This window comes from Limanda limanda, chromosome 10, assembly GCF_963576545.1.
Source record: "Limanda limanda chromosome 10, fLimLim1.1, whole genome shotgun sequence".
NCBI lineage: Eukaryota > Metazoa > Chordata > Actinopteri > Pleuronectiformes > Pleuronectidae > Limanda > Limanda limanda.
This window is the reverse complement of record NC_083645.1, coordinates 13,438,086-13,460,171: the sequence shown is the minus strand read 5'-3', so window position 1 is coordinate 13,460,171 and position 22,086 is coordinate 13,438,086. Positions and strand designations below refer to the sequence as shown.

The following is a 22,086-nucleotide window of genomic DNA, read 5'->3' as shown; positions in this document are numbered from 1 at the left end:
CTCTGAATATATGTGGAATATCTGTGACTTCTTGTGTGAGAGCAAACTTTAAATCACGTTTTGATATTTAGGACCTGAGCACTGACAGGCATTCACAGACATTGATGCCCTATTGAAATTGTAGGAATTATTATTATTATTTTTCAGGCAATTGAATTGGCTGTTTGAGGGCTTTAACATGCTCAAATTCGCACCAAAATTTGCAGAAAATTAGAGTGGTGAAAATTTACTTTTCATTTATTTTCATTTATTTTTTAAAATAAAACTTTCTAGTTCAAACTATAGTTTGATTTATCAAAGTAGTACCTTGGTGCAAGTGGACAGAAATAAGTAGATTCATTGTTTTCCCCTCATCCTTTACACACAGTCATAGACTTCAGTTTATCAGATTATATAAAGTATGTGATAGGAATACATTCATAAATACACAGTTTCTGTAGTTAATGTTTCCTGCATGGCTGTGATTTAACAAAAGGTACATTATATGCCTTTGAAATGTGTTAGACAAAAGGTATAAAGTAACATAAACCGCAAGTACAGTGCCAGGACTTCGTCACTGTACATGAGTAAATGAGTAATTTTCCACACAAAGGCGCGTCACACCTTTGTACTCGCTGAGCAGCTGACTCAGCAGAACAGACGAGAGGAGGAGACGTAACAATATTATGTCTCATAACACCACGTCACAACAGGGTGGCACTGTAATCAAAAATGCCTGTTTGCCTTTCATTACTGTCAAATTAAGGATTAAAACAAAAGAAACAGGGGGGAGGGGGTGCTGGGGTCAAACCGGAGGGACGTGAGACGCCGGGACAGAAGCCTGGATTAACAGCCACAGGAAGATAATGAGAAGTTTATATGAAAAATAAGACATTTCCTTTAATAACATCTGTAACATCACGGTTGTATCCTGGTATCATTTTCAATATAGTTGACGATGCAGTATACACGTTCATGTGGACATTGAATTGATTAATTGGCAATTATACTAATACGACAAGAAACTGCATTGTTTCCTACAAAGACATAATAAAAGGGCACAAATGGTGTAGCAGCAAAAAAAGAGTGTCATTTTTTCTTTATACATGTAGGCTACAGTAGTACAATGTGTTTGCAGAGAAGGGATTCATTGCAGCTGGAATAAAGATACAAATACATTTCTAACATATGCTGTACGTCACACACAAAGTCATGGCTGAGTATTAGAGATTATAAATTGTTACATGGTTAGTAAGGGGTCTCTAGGCTACTAAGACACTGGAGGCGAGAACAGGGCTACCTTGACAGTACAATGTAGACTGTGCGGATACAAAGCACACGGATGTTTAATACTCACACACACGATCAGGACATTTGAGTAGGATGCTTATGTGTCCAGGCTGTTTATCTGAAAGAGTTGTGCTGCAGAATAAGAACTTTTCTCTTTTGGCGGAATGTCTTCAACATATAAGGCATGTCTGCATGAATGGAGCTTTGCAGTCTGAGTCTATTTGCCCCTTCGTTTCTGCCGTCAGGAGAAGTTCTTTTTTTCCTTATTGTTGTTCCCCCTAATTGACTAATACATATAACATGTGCTTTGCAACCTTGAACACAAGTGCATCTGTACTGAGGTTCAAGGTTTCCCAAAAACATTTGCTTGCTTTTTTACAGAATGCAATATTACTATTAAAAAATGAAGGTTGGAAAATGTGTCCGTTTACACAAATAACAAATGCATCAGCATAAAAAAGTTGCAAGTGAGTTGGACAAACTTACAAGAAGAGTTTGGAACTTTGGGAAATACACTTTTTGTCTTTCTTCGATGTGTTGAAATATTGCATTGTGAGGTGACAAAGTAAAATTGTTCAGAACAATTTTTTTGTAAATCTTGTAGGGTATGATTAATATGTAGCTAAATAGGCAGTTTGCTATCTTAGCTTAGCAGACTGGAAACTGTAGGTCATTTGTTATATTTCGATTGTTAGGTCTGAGTACAAACAGTATTAAGCCGTTTCACAGGAGTCATGAGCCGGACTATTTCTTGGCTTAGAACAGTGACTTCGTGGTTTTTGCAAATAGCAAATATAAAAACTTGGAAAATAGTTCTGAACAAAACTGCAACTTGTCATTTTCTTATTTTATGCAGATAACAATAAAAGAGATTTCACATTTCAATGTATATACGTTTTAGCGGTGCCACACAGATTTTGTTCCATTTGATCATTGCTATGCTAGCTGTTCGCCACTGTGTCCAATCTTTATGCAACGCTCAGCTAACTGACTGCCAGCCTCTGTTTCATTTTACTGTAAAAGCATGAAAGAGGTTTAAATCTTCTAATTTAACTCTTAAGTGTATTTCCCAAAATATGAAACTTCTCTAAAAAGCCCAGAATGGTCACCATTAGGTTTAGGCTACAAATGCTTTGGGAAACAATCTGCTGTCCCACACAGTGTCTGGTCTGTACTCAGAGGACAAGCTCATCTCTCCATCTTTTAAAAAGCGTTTCCTTTCAGATTACTAAAACACACTAAGAGGCCCCCTGTAGGTTTCTCCACACCAGTGATTATCACTACATATAATCTGCTGCTTATTGCTGCATGTAAATAAAAACATCTTTATCTTTGAAGAGGTCGGAAATAACACAGAGACAGCAACAACAATGCTCTAATACTTGGTCATTAATATGATATGATATAGAGGTAGTGATTGAAGCATTGATTGACAGTTATAACAAACACTGAACAATGAACGTGAGCGTGAGCGTGACAAAAAATAATCTCATCTCAGGAGAGTATAAATACAGAGTTTATCACACCAACTACTGAAACAAAGTTCTTTAGCTTCAAGACCGAAACACAAATAATTCAGACTCTGGACCGCAATCTGTTTCCAGGTGACGCGTCATTAATCAGCAGGATGACATTAATCCTCGGGGAGAGTGTGGACATGAATCACAGAGTTTCACAGCTACTGCTCCTCATGGAGCTAAGACGTCGCCAATAAGATTTAATCTGAATGAGCATCAAAAATGGGTTTCAACTCTCTGACCAGCCACTGTGGGTCCTCGTCATTGGCAGCAGCACTCTGGCTTTAGCTGGTCATGCTGACTGGCACGCTGCTCAACAAACCCCCAGTTCCCACCCGGCAGCCAAGCAACCATGAGCGATCATGGAGTTAAACCAAGAGATTCAGTCAGAATATAAACAAGTCATGTTCCAAATGAATAATACTCTTTCCATCCCGGGCTCGAGCGTGTAACAACAACAGCCATGTTTTCCTTTCACAGCACTGGGAACGGCTATTTGCTTGGTTTCTGAGTGCCGCGGACAACGCTGCCCCACTGATTGTTTGAAATACACATTATAATGTATATAGTCTCCCATTCGTGGCCTGTGTGAGCCGTCTCTGTTTAAATTCAATACATTTGGGTATCGGTTTGGAGGCTGAGTGTGTTCATAGCAGGCCACCCAGAGCGACTCTTTATAAGGGTGGATTAAGGATGAACAAAAACAAAACAAAGACACATTCTGCAATATAGAATAACTTTTCAATCATCTTTACAGAATTATAATAAAAATATAAACCAAAGGCGTATAATACAATATGAAAAATAAGTCAATAAGAGGACATAACATTACATTGCAAATATAAACAACAGATAATTATTTGCACACTTTGTGTGGCATGAACAAAAGCTTATGGCTACCTGCATTCATTTCACATTGTGTGTGCGTGTGTGTGTGTGTGTGTGTGTTAGTGTGTGTGTGTGTATGCCTGCTAGAGCACAAAGAGAATGTGTTTCTGCATTTGCAGTGTCGTCTGTGTAACTGGTATTATAAGTGTGAATGTTTGTGTGTGAAGCAGTGGACAGCCGCCAGGTCCTCATTATTGTCATTCTCCTCACTGCCTAAAAGCGAGGCAAAGGGAGGCAAAGCGGCTGCTTTCAATCGAGGTGCCGAGAAAAAGATGGAGACAAAAGGCCCAAATTAAACAAATGCCGGAAAGCAGCTTGGAGAGCCAGCCTGTGGTCATACGCTTTGAATGAGAGAGGACGGCTGCAGGGAAAACCCATCTGGGTCTTTCAGAGGGAGACCACACAGATACACTCCATCCCTGCATTCAGCTTCACTATAGGTCCTCGCACACTGGGGTGCCAGTTCATGTGCACGTCCTGTGTTCTCCTGCTATGTCTGAGTGTATATGTCCACCAATAATCTGTTTTTCAAATCCTCTTCACTGACATTAGTCTTGACTTAACGTCTCCATGTGTAGTTTCCCTGTGAGCAAAATGTCACAACTTCTACTGCAGCGTCAACAAGTCTGTGGCCCGTGTCGTTCCACTTCATCTCTGTGCTTCTCGCTTCTCGTTCGGTATGATCGTTCCTGTTTCATCCCTCTACTCATGGGATGAGTTTAGTGACTTTACACATCTGTGGATACATGTACATGTGGACTGATGGAAGCGTTTCCACAGAAGCAAGCAGGTGGTCAGATGTTTGGCTGCACACACACACACACGTATGTAGCTCTACGGTGTATTGAAGCTCTGATGCTACACGTGTTGCTTTACTACGGCGCTACTACGAGTTCTGATGTGCTTCCGCTAATATTTCCTTCAGTCTGAGATAGTGGATGTCCAAGTGTCTGTTTGCTCCATGGCAGTGATGCTGAGTGTGGACGATGAATCAGCAGGAGGAGGCGGAGAGGAGGAGGTGAAAAGAAAGTGGATGGACAAGTCAAGTCCTCATGGCATCACACCTGCAATAATAAAAAATATTAGAAAACAGTTTTAGTGCGAAATAGTTTTGACAACTATGGAGCTAATACATGTAGGATTCTTCAACTTTTCAGAATATGAGCTTGGTGATAATTTGAGCATGTAAGCATACTTTGTCCCAAATCAAATATACCCACACTGTTTGGGGTTCAGTGAACATACAGCTTAAATTTCTATGAGTTTAACTTCCTTCACTGATTCTTCTAACATACAACTCAGTGTGTTGTGTTTTAGTTGCATACCTGTGTGTGTGTTTTTTTCTGTGTGTGAACTGACCTGCAGCGGTGAGGGTTGAGCCTTCGGCCTTTCCGGCTGCAGCTCTCCGCTTTTATGGTGCAGCGGCACTGACATGTCTTCACATCCAGTGCCCACTTCCTCCCTTTGCACGGGCGACAGCAAGGCGTCGGTGAGGGCGACGGTGAGGGAGCCGGAGTGGAAGAGAGGGTGGTGGGAGGAGGAGTTGTAGGTGGATGAGGAGATGGGGGAGGAAGAGTCGGGGGAGGATCAGTCCTGGAGGGAAATGGGGTGTAAAGTAAGTATAGAGTCAAAATGTATTTATTCCTTGTCACACTTTAAAGCACAGCAGAGCCCGGTGGTTTTGCAGGTTTTGGGTTATTGAGCATTGGACAAATGAAAAATTGCGATGAATCAACACTGCTGCACGAGTCACCATCTGGGACCAATACAGACTTTAAAAGAAGCAGCTATTTTGCTATTAATGTTATTCAAGGTCACGAGCACGGCTAAAAATGAGATGAAAACGCTTGTTTGAACCTGCACAGTGTTTGTCTGAATCACACGCACATGATGCAGTGAGTGGGAGATGCATGACCAATGTGGGATATTGTTTCTTTAGCTGTCGACAAACTCTCTGCTCTTTCTGTCCGTCTGTCTCCGTGTCCGTTACCATGGCTATAGCAACTTGCCTGTAATGGCTATAGTCACTTGCCTGTCAGGCCTTCAGTTTCTCTTCCAGACACTCAGTACATTCTGTGAGTCTGAGAAAGTCGCCTGTGTCACTTGGTCCATTAACCGGAGCTGGTTCTGCCCACGTCTTCCCGGGAGGCTGGCGGCCCTAATGAAGTTACTTAATGAGGCAGAGAGAGGCCATCTTTGTTCACATCCTGGTGACCACGCCTGCCACTGGCATGGACAGAGGAGGTGGCATTTGGGGGTAAATTACCCAGATTTCACCCCTGCCAGAGTCTGAATAAAGCCTGTTCCCAGTGATGGATGGGTACTGAGAGACATCACACCCAAACCCAGCCACCTCTGGCCCCCGGGGGACGGAAATGACTGACAGCAAAGTGAAGGGGAAGCAGATGAAAACAAAAGTTGTGGGGAAAAAGAGCACTAACCCGTTTGTCCTTCAGTGGACCGAAACATGGGAATCATGGCACGTAGCTGCGCCTCCCTCAGATCCCAGTGTAACAGGTTAATAGTTTCAGGATGTTTTCACAGTCCCTGAATGTTTCTGACTGACCTTCTCAACAGTCTGAGCTGAGAATTATTTACTATCAAGTTATGTTGTCACCATTTTTTTTGGTTTGTTTGTTAGCAAGGTTACGCAACCTTGCCTTCAAGTCCTGAACTGATTTGCCCCTAACTTGGTGTATGGGCCACAATACAGTATCTCACAGAGGTGACTCTTTGAAGTAAGCTGTGTGTGTGTGTGTGTGTGTGTGTGTGTGTGTGTGTGTGTGTGTGTGTGTGTGTGTGTGTGTGTGTGTGTGTGTGTGTGTGTGTGCGTGTCCTTGACTGGTGTGGCTGTAAAACAAATTGTCCTTCAGTTATAATGTAGACCAGATAACCTGGTTTTGTTCCTAATCAAAATATTCCCACTGGGGCTGACGGTATCTGCTCTGAACTTAACTCGAAAGTTAAACTCAAGGCTTGTAACTGATTTGAAAACAGTGATTTGTGTTCAGAATATTCAACATACGCAGCTCTGATGTCTCCACTCGTCTTCTGTCTGGATTTTCCTCTCTCCCTTTTCTTGTCTTTTCTCGTCGGCTTAAGATGTGACCTGAGAAAACACAAAATGTGGCACAAAGATAATAAAATGACATATGGGGGGGGATTGCATAAAAACATCACAAACGTCACAATGAGGGTTTCTTAATTTGATTTAAGCTATAGTCTTTTATTGCATCTTCAGTGGGTTATCTCTTCTGTAGTGTGACACACAGTCAGTGTTGCTGTTTGTACTTATTTTTATAACAGTCTTTTTGGCCAGTTCTCTCTTGAAAAGAGAGCTTTTTAATCCTAAAACCCATTTTGTTGAATGAAGGAAAACTAAAGACATAAAGGGCATTAGTGCTGAAAGTCAGACGCGTGTCTGCTCAGGGAAAAAAACTGATATAAAACCCTGATGCAAACATTTAAGCCTTGAAAAACCTTCATAAATCTCCTTCTCAAACTCAAACAACTCACAGCCAGGGTTTAGTGGATTTCAAGTGAAAATAAATAACATTAACTTAGGGTTTTTGTCTGCTTTTCTTTATTTTATTTCTCACATCTATCAAACTATGTCCTTGCCCCTGAAATACAAAATATTTTCCCACATGATTTTGCTGTGCTTCCGGGAGCATTTGATGAGGAAATATGACACTTTTCATGAAATTTATCTGACAGATCGTATAACAAGTTAGAATACTGCTTAGATTCACTCCCAGAGTGAGAGAGAGAGAGAGAGAGAGAGAGAGAGAGAGAGAGAGAGAGAGAGAGAGAGAGAGAGAGAGAGTATCAAACACTTCTGAGCGTGACTCTTGTCCATCCTGCCTGTCCTTTATTCGTATTTGTCAGTTCATGTCCTCCTCATCCTGAAAGTGTCCAGTGTCTTTACTGGGTTGAACCTGTTTTATAATTTAATATGTACTGGTGCCCTCAAAGCAAAGAGCATCTGCCGCTGCTCTGGTTTAACATTTTCTAGGTTTAATTTCTCTAGCTCACGCTTGTCTTATCCCATCGGCTGTAAACTGTATTGAACTTTAACAGTTTGTGGGGACAGTGTTTACCAGCTTCGCCCTGACATTATTAACTGGGTCTGTTGCTGCTCCTGTCGTCTGTTTGGCTCTAATTTACTATCATGGATGCGTGACTCTGCTCCATCGGTCTGTGAGAGAGCACATGGCAGGGGAGATAAAATCATCGCTATGGTGACAACAGGATGAGAGCCGTCCCAGGGGATGCTGGGAGAGAGTCACACAGATGCTTACTCGCCGAAGGACAAACACACACATTTGCACATACCACACAGAAACAAATATTTGCACACATAATAACTTCATCACACATTTATACTGCTGAGACTGACCACCTATATGTAAAGATTCAACAGGATCACATACACATGAGCCCTGAGTGACTTTTAAAACAGCTCAAATCTACACACACATACATTGGAATCCTTTATTTATGTCCACATCCTAACAGGAAGCAGGGGGACATAAACATTAAAGATGCAATCATTTGATTGTGCGGATGGACCTGCCAGTATGAGGCACACAAACAAACATCAGGGACTCAGCGTCATGTGTCTGTTTCACAGTGTACAACTGTCAGTTCCGACTGACCCTCAACAAAACAACTGCCTACTCCACCGAAAGGCTTCATTGAATTGTTACATAAATTTATGAACCAAATTTCACAGAGCTTTAATGTATCACAACTCTTTCTATAATGTTTTAGTCCACAGACTTTGTATTTGAAGCCCTACAAGCAACTAGCATGAGACAAATAAATCATCCCAGTGAAATAATTGTCACATCCAACATTTGTATTTGTCATTCTAATTACTATTTTGCATCATGGAGAGACAGATCTCTGGCTGGGTCTATGTGTCTGATTTGATTCCACCATAACGTCTTCATGTTTCCTGCTGTTGTCAATCATCTAACAGAGGCAGAAAAGGCGATATTTTGTTGTGTATTGGAAAATGTGTTGATGATCAATCAAAGGAACTACACAACCGGCCTCAGAAAAGCATAATATTAAACTGGAATCAGAGGCCTGGCAGGCTTTTTTTGGACAATTGGTATTCAAATGCATTAGTCAGACAAGCATGAGTGCATATATTCTGATTGATTATTCTATGTTTAACTATTGATTCGCTTAACATTATGTTATATGCAATCACTGCCATGTTTCATTGAGTGAAGGAAAATAGAGCAAGTGAATTTAGGAAGTTCTTGTATTGAAAAAAGTGAAATACTGGACAGACTGAGACCTTTGAAGCGAGGGTAGAGTTTCCAAAATGGTAAATTTACCACACAAAACAAAATGTCTGATGTTTTACCACATGCTGGCACTGGATAATAAATAACAAGTAGCTAATAAGTGTTACCTCAGTTAAACACTATGAGGTCCCTTATAGTTACCAGGGTTCAATCAGGAAGTGCAGTTTATGGCTGAAACACTCCTATGAATATCTCCTCCTCATTAGAAGCATCATCAGCAGAATCATAATGGAATCATTAGTGCAGAGCTTGGACATGAGTCTATGGACGGGGTTTGATAATATCGTAAGAATAACTGAATATCGAAGAAGCAGCTGCATTCAATTATATTTAAGACAAACAACAAGAGAAAGGTCAGTGTTCAGAAAGACGGAGGGAATGAAACAGAGAGTTTGTTACCTTGTTGTGGGTGTTGGTTGGAATTCTTCTTTCAATCTGCACACAGATAAAACAGACAGTGTCAGAGCAGAGGTGCAGTGAGGTCACTGAACAGCAGGTGCATCATGAATCTCTATCTCTGTGCACAAACAATAAAAGCGTTTTCATTACCTGCACTCACACTGGCTGTGCTCGACAAAGGGCAACTCGATGAGCTCATGTTTTATGAAGGACGTCCTCATCAGCTGCACACGGGTTAGAAAATGTCACGTTAATCCACAGACACGTCTCACTGTTTCACTTCTAGGGATTTAGTGTGTGAATTTGCATGGATACCTCCATGGTGAGTGTGTGCGTGAGCGAGGGCACACACTCCAGGGCCTCGTCGGCACAGCAGCCGCCACATCGCCTCACCGACACACAGGACGGGACAAAGAGGTGGTGGGTCTCCCCCGGCAACTCCCGCCAAACCTCCACCAGAGTGTCCCGAGGCTCACACCCGCTCCTCGAATACACCTCCAGCCACCGCCGCACTGGTGGACCAATACAGAAGAATAATGTGTGTTAAATGAACTCTTTCTGATCTATGCATGAAGATGGGTTCTTTGTAGGGAAAGGGAACATACCTTCTCGACCCTCTCTGGATTTGGGCGAGTCTGCCGGCCGCCAGTGAGCAAGCTGTAGGGAGAAATACAAATATTTCGAAAGTTAATGCAAAAAAGCACTGTTTAACTAAGTATATGAACATCAAGTTGAATTGTTATCACTTAAGAGTCATGATGAAGGTTTAATTTCAGTTGAACAAAACCTTGACACACGTGTGTTAGAAATTACACAAATAGCAGATAAGCTAGTTAATAGCTTACGACTTAGTTATGTCTCCAAAAGATCAAATAATTAAAGAAAAACAATACTTTTCTATACAGAAAATGTCATCATCGTATACCCTTAATGTATTTGATGCTGACTCCCATGATTTACACAATGTATTTAATACCTATATGATCACATCACCATAAAAACCAAACTAATCAAATTCAAGTCGAAATTTATCCAAACACGATGTTAGGAAATATCATCAGCACATTAAATTATATAATAATTTCCTGTAAGTACTTCCTGTTCACAAACTCTACAATAGCTCACACCTGATAAGATCAGTAGCACGTGGTGGTAAGTGACGACCTGAGCTTTGATACACATGCTGAGGGTAGGAGCAGGTCTACAGTACGGTCACAGCTAAATTAAACATAACTCACTCCAGGCTCTGTTATGAAATATTCACTGCACGGTTTTGGTCCCTTGGTCACTAAAACAAATTCTGTTCACGACCCAAAATCCAACAATATTCTCAAGTCTGAGGGAGGGAGCTTTTTGAGCAGCCTGTATCTGTCACCTTTGCTCTGGAGTCTATCACCTGATTGCGGGGTTTGAAACACCTTCAGAGACTGATAGTGTGAGACTCTGCCTCTGGATTTCACTACCACAAACTGCCACAGTCAGAGAGTAGCTCGGAGTCAATGAGCTCGGACCAACGTGGTTATTTAATATAATGAACTGAAGGAGGACTGAGTACTGCAGGTTGTTCAGGGTTGGTTCTGACAGTATTCTATCAATCGAACATTTTGTTCAGCTCCTACAAGTCTTTTTATTTCATCTCATGTTACCCAGATGCAGTTTACTCTGATGTATCCAGTTATGTAACCACTGCTGCCTGGGTGAGACACATCCAAGTGCGGGAAAGTACAGTTACTCATTACTTAAGTATCGGATATTTAGCTGATGATACTTCTATACCTTCACTTGAACAGGATTCTGAATGAAGAACCTTTACATCAAACTTCATACATGAATAATTGTAACAGTACTGAAAAAACACAAAAAGATAAACTGCATTTTACTGCCCTCTGTTTCAAACGTACACACAAACACACACACACACACACACACACACACACACACACACACACACACACACAGCCGTTATTTGACTTATGAGTGTGAAGACCAAGGCCACTTGTAAGGGAATGTAGACTTTGTCCAGTTGCCCCCTTTTAACTGCTCCACCCCCTTCTACCCACACACACACAAACACAACCACACACCCACAACGTTCTGAGGCTGGGACTGAGGCCATTTTGTGACTGGTAGGATGGGAGCTTTAGTAAGTGTGTCTTTTCTGGATCAGTCTTGGAGATGGGGTTAAGATTACCTCCTTTTGGCAGCCTCATGTGCTAGGAGCTCTTTCTTTTCTCTCTCTTTCTCTTTCTTTCTCTGTCTTTCTCTCACACACAGATACACACACATGTGCACACACACTTTAGAGTGGCAGCCCAGTGCCATCTGCACTGGTATTGCTGTGTGCCTATACTGTCTAACACATCAAACTCGAAGCCAGTCCCTGAGCCCTCTGTACAGATGGGCCAAGTGTGTGTTTGTGTGTGTGTGTGTGTGTGTGTGTGTGTGTGTGTGTGAAAGAGACCTTGCCCTGCGGCTACACACCACCTCTCCCACAGCCAGCCCAAGCTTCATTGCAACAGGAGGAAGAGGATGACCCCTTTTTCAAATAAGCAGCCTGAGAAGCAGACGGCACGAGAGCTGAGCGTCTCGGGTGTGAGACAGCAGCTGTGAGCTGGTGAAGAGGCTTCTCTGTGCAGGTTGACGCGTGCCATGTAGTGTCTAGGATGACGAACCAATCAAACATATACAGCAGCACTAAGTCAGAGCTGGATCCAACACTGCCTCTGAGCACTGCTTGTTCCTGATAGAAGTCTCCAGACATAAATAAAAAAAACACAGCCGTTGCAGGTCCATTCATGTATGTGTGTGTGTGTGTGCGTGTGTGTATGTGTGTGTGTGTGTGTGTGTGTGTGTGTGTGTGTGTGTGTGTGTGTGTGTGTGTGTGTGTGTGTGTGCGTGTGTGTATGTGTGTGTGTCACGTCGTAGACTCCATCAACCAACATTTCTTATCCCAGAGCAAAACTTCAAGACCATGAGGGATTGTGGGTACCACTGTCTAATGAGGGTCCATTATAAAACATTATAAAGGTAGCTAGGGGCTTTAGGACAAAAACTGTTTGTCTATTAATCCATTAATACATTAATCAGCTGACAGAAAGAAATGTCTATAGTAATAGATCCTGCTAGTCTCTGCTAAATGAAAATATTTTAAGATTTTTGATCAAACATGACAAGAAATGGGATCTGGGAAAATAAACCTCGATCTGTGTCATTTCTCAAACTAACTAATCTATTAAAATCATCCACAGATGATTTGATAATGACAAATTAAATGTTGGGTGCAGCCATAAATGACTCCATACCTGGTTAGTAAGTAGGTAATGAATGCTCTATAGATCAGTTATATCTAAGTTATAAAGAGTAACGTTTGGGTTGCCAGATTGGAGGCTGAACAACCCTTTAGCAGAACACTTGTCAGATTCGCTAAGCAGCTCATTGATGCCAAGGGAATATTTCTAAAAATGGAATGGCAATAAACTGATACATTAAATTAAATGAATGAACTCTCATTCACTCTCTGACCAATAGTTGTATCAGAAAATTTGAGGCACTTTCAAGCCGGCACAGTCAATATGAAGCTGTAGCTAGCGGTCGGTTAGCTTAGCTCTGGCTTTGACAATCTGTTTAGAAAAAACTTAAATTCCTTAAACACTTACTGAATAACACATGAAGTATATTTTGTATTCCAACTAGTATTTACTCTGTACAAAAACTATGCACAAAAATAAGTGACATTTTACCATTTTACAGGTGGTTGTGTGCACTCATCATGTCCAAGCCAACAAAATAGATAAATATTTAGTTTTCTAACCTAATTATTAGTATAAATAAAACAAACTAGTAAAAAATGTTTATAAATGAGGATTAAAGGCACTGACCCAGGCGAGCTGTTTCCACTCTGTATGCTAAGCTAAGTTAACTACAGTTTAAAACTTGAATATAAAAAAACTAATATATTATTGCCAAATTGCTTTGCCGGAACACAGAATAGCCATATTTCAGGATTTGAAACGCTGGGGGAAGATTTTTCAAACATGGCAACCCTGAAGTATGATCTTACCAGTGGCTCATGATCTGCAGAGCTTTAGTGATCTTATTTATTACTGCTTATAAATGGTGCCTCATTAGAAGGTAGCAGTGAATGAGTTTACGACAGGAGACCATAAATACCAGAAAGTGACTGTAAAGTAATCTCTCGACACTAGTTACAGCCCATAGCGAGGCTTCCTGTCACAGGGCCAGAGAAGTGACAAGTGTCATTGACCTGCGGGATAACTTTCACAAAAGCCCCACCTGATCTCCAGCAGAACCCAAACCACACCAATACAGAAGAAGCCATTTCAATCAGGTGACTCTAAATATGAAGTAACCTGACAGGTCCCGCAAATCGTTTCAGGTCAAACCATACATTCATACCTTGGCATGGGACGCGGGTATTCTGGTGAGCAGCAGGAACTGAAACATTCCTAGAATAACTTGAAGCATAATCCCCATTGTGCAGGAGTCCAAGGGGCACGCAAAAAATATTTTTGGAGCAATCCCCCCTCTCCAAAAAAAAAAAAAAAAAAAAATAACAGGAAAGGAAAGAAAAAAGAAATGAAGGTGCACGTCGGTGTGTCTCCGATTCAGCTCGGTGTCCAGTAACCCAGGGTCCCGGCCTCCTCCCGGGGGGGCATCCTCACAACTGGAACACAAACTTAGACCCTCAATGATCAGGAGACACTTCGCATTAGAGTTTCCTCAGTGGACTCAGGAGCGGGCTGCTCGGCGGCTGCAACACGCATCCATCCCGGGCACATCCAACGCGCCTGCCTCAGGTCACGCGTTCACATCCGACTCGAAAATCCGCTTCTTCTTCTCACTGACACTTGCGTAAACTTTAAGTGACGCGTCCTTGTGGATTCAGGACACCGTCAGGCTGCTGGTCCTGATCCCGTGGTGGTGGTGGTGAGAGGTCCGGGTGGCCTGACTCATTCCTGCTGGAACGTGCTGCTCTCACAAAACCCAGAGTCTCTGGGAATGAAGAGAACAGATCTCATCCTCCAGCCAGGGCTCGTAGATCCGGGGACGATCGGACGCTTTGGGCCGACAGTGCCGCATACTGCTCTCCTCTCCCCGGCTCGGTCACAGTCCCTCCACGCTGTCGCTCCTTCTGGAAATGTGACGTTCCCCCTCCAGGCGCATCTTCCCTTTTTTTTTTTTTTCTTCTTCTTTTTTTTTTTTATCTCCTTATAAATAAACCTGGAATCACATCATGCACTGACATGGCAGCAGAGCTATACAGCATATAGCAGCACAGACACAGACACACAGACAGGTCTGGAAATGTGGCAGTGTTCATATGTTGTTGTGATCGCTTTCCTCGTTTCCTCTGCCCTTGAGTCGCACGCAGCGTCACCATTGCGCTGCCAACTTTTTCCAAACGGGACAGGCGCACTATATACAGGTGCGGCGTGTCCGGGGGGGGGGGGGGGGGGGGGGCTTCCAGGGGCCCCTCACAATTTCCCTCCTTGAATGAGTGTGCTTGTGCATGTCTGTGCATGTCTGTGCACGTCTGTGCACGTCTGTGCACGTCTGTGCATGTCTGTGCACGTCTGTGCATGTGTTTGGGACAAATAAATGTATCTTAATCTTAATCTTAATGTATTTAAATTGGACTACTTTCTGTCAAACTAAATAAAAGACTCCTGTTGTCCTGATTTCCCAGTCGTGTCAAGAAGAACTCAACTCTAACTGAAATCACAGCACTGTGTCTCTACAGGCCTTATTACCTGCTGACCATTTAAATTATAGTGGGAGTGTTAATAACAGGTGCAAACAACATGACTGATGGCTGTTAGATTCAAGTGTCCCAGTGAGACATGACACAGTGACACCAATGTGAGTCCACATGCACAACACCTTTCACCCTGAGTTACTTGAAATCCAGACACTCATTTTAATTATTTACAGCAATTGTTTATCCTGCTCTGACACATGAAAATGTCTGATATGGGAAAAGCTTGTTTGCCTTTCGGAAAACTAATGTGAAATAGACCCAGATATTCATACAAACAAATTTGACCAACTTGAGAAAACCCCAATAATTCAGAAACAGAGCTTTTTGATGTGAGGAGATGGGCTGAAATGTTGTTGGGCAGACAATCACTAATACATTTGACCCAGTACTCGCAAACACACTGCATCCAATCACCGCATAAAATGAATTATCTCAGGACCACATCAAATGCAACAGCGTGGTGTGAAAGTCTGAGAGTCAATCTGTAGCTGATCAAGTCGATGATTTATTATTCTGCTCCGTATCACAGTCTTCTGTTTTCCAAATAATAAATCAGAGGGGATATCTCACCGCATGATTTGACACTTTTCTTCTGCAGCTCAGATAAGAATCAATTCATGTCGTCTTTTAAAGATGGTTTCTATTTTGCAGTAGCTCCCTTTCCCATGAGCCTTGTCTTCCAAATGTGTGTGTAGGCATGCTGACACCAGAGTCGCAGTCATTATGGTGTGTTTGGGTTATGACAGGGCACTCACACGCCACATGAGGGTGAGGGTGTCTGTATGCTATGCGGGGATAAGTTATCTCCTGCTTACGTCTCAGGACAGGAGCCGCTGGTGACAAGAAGAAGAGACGAGCTCCGAGAAGAAGAGGGGAAAAAAAATAAAAAAGGCAATATGGTTTCCTAAAAAACAAATCACATACATTTTTAGGATTCCATAAGTTCCGTTCGTACATGTGCAAGTATTCTTAAACACAAAACCCTGGAGAATGAAGGCATCCCCCCCTCCCATCCCATCGTGTCATTAACAAATACTGCGTTGGCAGAGAAGATTTATGAGCAGTTTCATAACCAAAACGAAACAGGGCTTTCAAGGTAATGTTAACATGCAAATACACAATATATGTACTGTAACTGCAGAGTCATATATCTGCTCCAAATGTGAGTGCAGAGGTTGAGCAGCATTGTGCAATTTCACTTTAACAAATGATGGCCACTGAGATCATGGAAAATACTTTTGATTCTTAGAGCAAAGCAGATAATTAATTATCTCTCTGCTGTGGTTGCTCATTAAAAAAATGGTCGACAAATGCATATCAAAGCCTCTATTGTATTAATTAATTTCACCATATAAAAATGCTACTCAAATCTCTTGTCCTTGAATTCTCTTCTCATATTCTTTGGAGGGAAATAAGAAAAGCTGGAGGCAAAGTTTGAAAGGCAGCGTCTGCAGACCGTGTGTGAGAATGAGAGACGAAACAAACAACAATGATTGATGAGGAAGAGTTGATCTTTTAATCATTCCTCACTGAAAAGCCTGCAGGGAAAAGACGAGGCAGTCGAAAACAAAAAAACAACCTCTAATCTCTAAAAACCAAAAGGCAATATGGTAAAATGGTTTATAAAATAACCAGTGTACTTTCCATTCAATGTGCACATGTTCACAGTCTCAATCTCATTAGGATTAACATTGTTTTCCTATAGCATCACTCCTTAACTTATTAAATATCTTTTACAGTCTGAAACAAATGTGTATTTTTCACTTGATTTGGCTGGCAGCAAGATCCTGAACTTCAAAAACTTGGAATCTTAAAAATGCCTTGAAGGGATTCATGTTTCCACCACAGAAACTGGGGGGGAAAAAAGATTAATGATGATAATACTTTGCACTTTCAAATCTAGAAACAAACATAGAAAAGCATTCAACTGTCCCTTTGTATTTGTAACCACAGACATGATCTTATTCAACTTCAGTTAATACCAGGAAATGTATCTGCATTCAAGTCATAACTTAATCATCTGATCTCATGTGCAATTCATTCACTGCCATCTGTGAGCCTTGTATGTTGTGTACCTCTGACACAGCCGAGGACAGTAACTAACATGTTCCTGTGAGATACTTTGTTCATTCCGGCTCCTCCAGACAGAAAGAGGAAAAGGTCGGAGAATCTTCTTCTTGTCGTGCACCTGATGCAAAGATAACTCCCACTATAAACGGTTCAGTCTTATATAAAACTCAGCTCTGTCAGAAATTCCCACCTTAGAGAACCAGGTGAAAATATTCACACGTCACAACCTGATTCTTGTGTTTCTTCCTGAGTATCCACGCTGTCTTCATTATACTTCAACCGAAAAATTTAAAATTCTAAAACTAGCACCACATTCAGTCTGGCACCCTCCACCTGCTGAGACTTCAGACTCCTCCATCACAGCTCGCAGCAGGAGACTCTCCTACTTGGCGTCTCCACTGTTGGGGTTTTTGCATTTCTCCTTGAACTCGGCGTGCTTCTGCCGGAGGATTTCTGTCTGTTTCTTAAAACCGTTGACCCTGAGGAAGAGCACGGAAAACACCTTCAGTCTCAGCTTCATATTCAAGCATCACAAAACAAGCATGTAGTTAGGAGCCACACGTGTCTTTACTGTGGAGGCCTCACCTTGCTCGCTGTTTGGAATCATTATAGATCTCTGTGATCACTCTATCTTTCTCGTCCATGAAGTTAGTGTGCACGTCTTCCAATTTGCTGAAAGAGACGGAGAAACAAACAATCGAGTTGCAAACGATCTTAACACAGAATAAACTTTGCTCGAGCTAAAAGAAGCCCAGGGCTCAGCAGGCCGCTCCGTGTGCTCGGCTGCATTTATGAGTTTGTTCAGCTGTTAGAGCAGCTCCTCGGACCACAGAGAGGTGAATCTCCAAAAACAGACACCGGCACCGAGTCAGTGTGTGAAAACAAATATGGTGACACAAGCCCAGAGGTTGTGTCTAGAGACACATGGCACAGAGTCTTGTCCACAAACAATCTCATTCAACTGGGTGTGAATTCACAGCCAAGAGAAGTCGAGAGGGCAAAGAGAAGAAAACATAAATTAAGGAAATCAGTTGAAGAGACAGCGGGAAGATGTGGTAGAGCAGCATCCTCCCCTAAATACATCCAAATATTTGCAATGGATATACTTATAATGACAATGCATCTGGCAATTCAGGCTCTCCACAGAGCAAGGAGTGGACTGGGGCCTAAACACGATGAAGGAGAACACACACACACACTGAGGCTAATGCATTTACATCACAGACCATCCTCTTCCTTGCTCCTCTTTAACACATGCGCATATCACTTTAGTTCCTCCAGTTGAACACCTGATTAAACAGAAGTCATTACAGTGAACTGAATCACTGACGTCTGGATGGAACGTTAGCAAACCTTGTGCAAACACAGGACATCCGTGACGTCAGCGCTCCATGAGATCAGGTGGTCATTTGTTAGTAGATGCAAAACAAATTGATCTTTAATTTTTGATTAATTAAAGATTATGATGGGCATGAAGCGGTTACTTCAGCAGCCGAATACCCAAATGAGTCTGAATGATCTCACGGTCTATCAGTTGTTAACGTACTATATTTATCTGATGTGTAAAACTCAATGAATGAGTCGAGACACTTTTTTCTTTAAAATTCATTTAAAACAGAGATCAGAGCCTGCAAGTGTGAAAAGCTCTCGATAAACAAAATTTCACAATATATAACGAATCTAAGGTCATTGAATGTATACAACAGCACAACTGCTGAAAACAAAATCCTTGGGGAAACCCTGCTACAGTATTTAACAGACTTTCAAAGACAGTTATTTCATTTTTACTGTTGCAATACTTCGGACTGATCTTCTTCTACTTTGACATTCATTGTTGAAAGGCTTTCGATTCAATAAGTGATGGAAACATGGCGAGTAACACATCATGTACATTTTTTTACCTGAAGAAGACTATGTGAGCTCCTACGCTGAGAAACATAGTGAGGACGCAGTAGCCCACCAGGCGGAAGTTCCTCCTCCTTCTCTTCTGCTGCTCCTCTGACAACATCTCAGGGGAATGAGACCGATGAAACTGATCCCAGTAATGACTGTTGTCCTGAGCGTTGGTACTGGGGGGGAAGTGGTTGAAGAGAGATCATGATTGTGACATTTAACGCAGACGAGAGTCAGAGAGCACCATAGGTAAAAACAAAGAAATCTTATCGCAAGCCAGACAGACTCAAGCAATACTTAAATGTACTTACCACTCTGTCATGCACATTCATGCACTTTGCTACTTGCTGTGCAACCATACAGTTGATGTATCTGCATCTATATTTTGCCTATGGTTTTCCAAAGCACTGCAATGGACAAATTACTTCTGATTCTTTCATTTTACTGACGAAAAACACAAAGATTTTCTTGTTTTCATAAAAAAACAAAAAAACACACAGTGCATCTCCAGCAATCAGAGTAACAAACAATCTGCCACAGAGTGGTGCAGAGAAAATGTCAATAGTTTCTAGATTTGTGCACAAGGTTGAACAAAACCTGAAACATGAAACTATGCAGCACTTCCGGCTTGTTACTGGACAGATCATTTTGTATTGTTTTAGTGTCACTGCAGAGGTGGAGGCTTCAGGTGTGTAGCCTGAAATTAATTACGCATCTTCTGCATTATTTCAAGAGTGTTTGACTGTGAACCAATGTTAGAATTATAAACAAGCAATGTCTGATAGGTTGTGTGTATCTTCACCTGGCTCTGTACGTGGTGTGGTTGGAGGTGGATGTAAAGGCCTGGCCCCCGGTGTATCTGTGTCTGATTTTGAAGTCGTACGCCTTCCTGCTCGACTCTTTGCTCAGAACATGGTAAGCCTCATTCAACTCCACAAACTGGCCGTGCAGTGCTGGGTTTGACAGGTCTCTGTCTGGGTGCAGCTGCAGAAACACGGGAGAAGGGGAGCAGGGATGATCAGGTTTAGAATAAAAAATCATCCAACCAAGAGATTATGGTGCAGACCGAGCTTATATACAACACACAATGTCTTTCTGTCTCTGTTTAACAGATGCATGAATATGTTATGTCACAACCAGGATTTTTCCTCTGAAGGGTGAGTTGCCTCATCCCTCAGTTATTCTACAATCACAAGGTAAATACACACGTACATCCTTATTTACACTGGAAACAACTCCAGGAAAACAAACAGTCAGGAAGCCCACTGTGGGAACAGTTACCCAGTAGAAACCCGGCTGTGAGAGGCTGCCATCAAGTGGCCAGACATATGTTTGATTACGTGCACTTGTTAATAAATCCGGACCAGGAATCCTACCTTCTTAGATTTGTCAAAAAATGCTTTTTTGATTTCCTCCAAGGAGGCATCAGATTTGATTCCGAGGAGATCGTAGTGGTCCAAAGATTTTCTGTGGCGAGAAAGCAAATAACTCAGAATTAAATAAAGGTCTTCAGATCTAAACAAAGCAGAGTACATTAAATTCATTTCAGATAACTGTATTTAGCCATTAGTAACTTTACGACATACCATATAAGATCCAGAGAGCAATCGACTGTGGTAAGTGCAGCTTGAAAGTAAACATTCTTAATAAATAGTGTTAAAATTAATAGATTAGAGTCAGATGGATGTAAGCACAAAGCTCTGCATGGCTCTCTCTCCCCATTGTGAGTGACCTGTGGCTCCAGTCTGAGGTTAACTGGGTTTATTGGCTGATAGAGGCGCGTGTTGTTTCTATATTTACATCCCTAAACATACACATTAAGACAACGACAGTGATTAAATCCAACACTCCCACATGAGTCTACCTGTGAGCGTGGCTCTGAGAGAGCAGGCGCAGTCCACTCATGCAGCACCACACACATCTCTGACCCAGTCTGATCTGGGCCTCCAGCCGCATGGTGGGGGGGTTCAACGCAGGTGACCTGTGTGGGACATGTTGACATCAGCAAGGAAACAAACACGAACAGGAGAAGCACTGAAGCCTTCGAGAGTTTATACAATAACCTAGACTCACCAAGACTCAAACAGATGTTTATGTTGCACTATGAGCTCACACAGAAAGTGGAGGGATGTGATCTGAGGATTTTAACTCATCCGAAACACGACCTGTCACTCACTGTAACCTGAGGTTCTTCTGCAGGGGGCGTGTTGACCGTTTATATACAAGTTACTTTAACACAATCTGGGTTTAAACATCACTTTGATTGACTGCATCACCACTCACACACTCACTACTGGCTGAGTTCACATGTCCACGCACAGTGTGTCGAGTAAAAACCCGGAGAACAAACAGGGTTTCATGGAGGAACACTTTGTTCTGCTGCCTCCACACACAGGCTGCTGCTAGCTGGCGTTAGCTTCAAGTCGTCCTTTGCTACTGTTAGCGTGCTAATGCTAAGAAGTGTTCCGGTGAACGTGAAACAAGAACGAACGTGAAAACGTGATTTAAAAAGTGTAAGAGAGTGAATTGAAGGAGGGAAAGTGACAAACCTGCAGCACTTTGATTCATAACAGTGCAGCTCTGCTACTGTTGCATAAATCCAGCTGTGACGCGAGCCAGGGCAAAACCGGAAGAGGGGAGGCTCCCTTTCGTAATAAAAGCACCAATGTTATAAAATGTAACTTTCAACAGGTCAGACGTAACTGTAGATTTATTTTTTACTATTTATCAAAATATATCAATTTTTAATTAGGGTATTTGTGAAGGAGTACAGTTTTATGCAAAAGTTTGAGGAACCCTTATGATTTTATTTCCATTCGCACCGGAGGTTTAATGGAGAAGGACAACACAATAACACGCCCCTGCACGTGTCTTCTCTCTGGAGTCAAACAATCTTCAAAACCTGGAGGTGAAATAACTGGATTCATGCATTGTCCCAAACTGAGTCCTG

The 22,086-nt window shown here is 42.0% G+C and overlaps 2 protein-coding genes across 2 annotated transcripts; both read right to left on the bottom strand.

Annotated features, from left to right (window-relative positions):
* Positions 1-853: 853 nt before the first annotated feature.
* On the bottom strand, positions 854-14,794 carry vegfba (vascular endothelial growth factor Ba). Its single transcript, XM_061079099.1, has 8 exons — positions 13,811-14,794; positions 10,000-10,051; positions 9,710-9,906; positions 9,545-9,618; positions 9,395-9,430; positions 6,700-6,783; positions 5,034-5,267; positions 854-4,738 (listed from the first exon to the last, which is right to left on the bottom strand). Exons 1-8 carry the CDS (start codon positions 13,886-13,888, stop codon positions 4,717-4,719), a joined length of 777 nt encoding a protein of 258 aa, XP_060935082.1. The 5' UTR covers positions 13,889-14,794; the 3' UTR covers positions 854-4,716.
* A 1,872-nt stretch (positions 14,795-16,666) lies between these two features.
* Positions 16,667-21,747, bottom strand: dnajc4 (DnaJ (Hsp40) homolog, subfamily C, member 4). Its single transcript, XM_061079538.1, has 7 exons — positions 21,686-21,747; positions 21,001-21,117; positions 20,513-20,603; positions 19,939-20,120; positions 19,145-19,312; positions 17,829-17,915; positions 16,667-17,722 (listed from the first exon to the last, which is right to left on the bottom strand). The coding sequence occupies exons 2-7, from the start codon at positions 21,090-21,092 to the stop codon at positions 17,626-17,628; spliced, it is 717 nt and encodes a 238-aa protein (XP_060935521.1). The 5' UTR covers positions 21,093-21,117; positions 21,686-21,747; the 3' UTR covers positions 16,667-17,625.
* Positions 21,748-22,086: the final 339 nt, after the last annotated feature.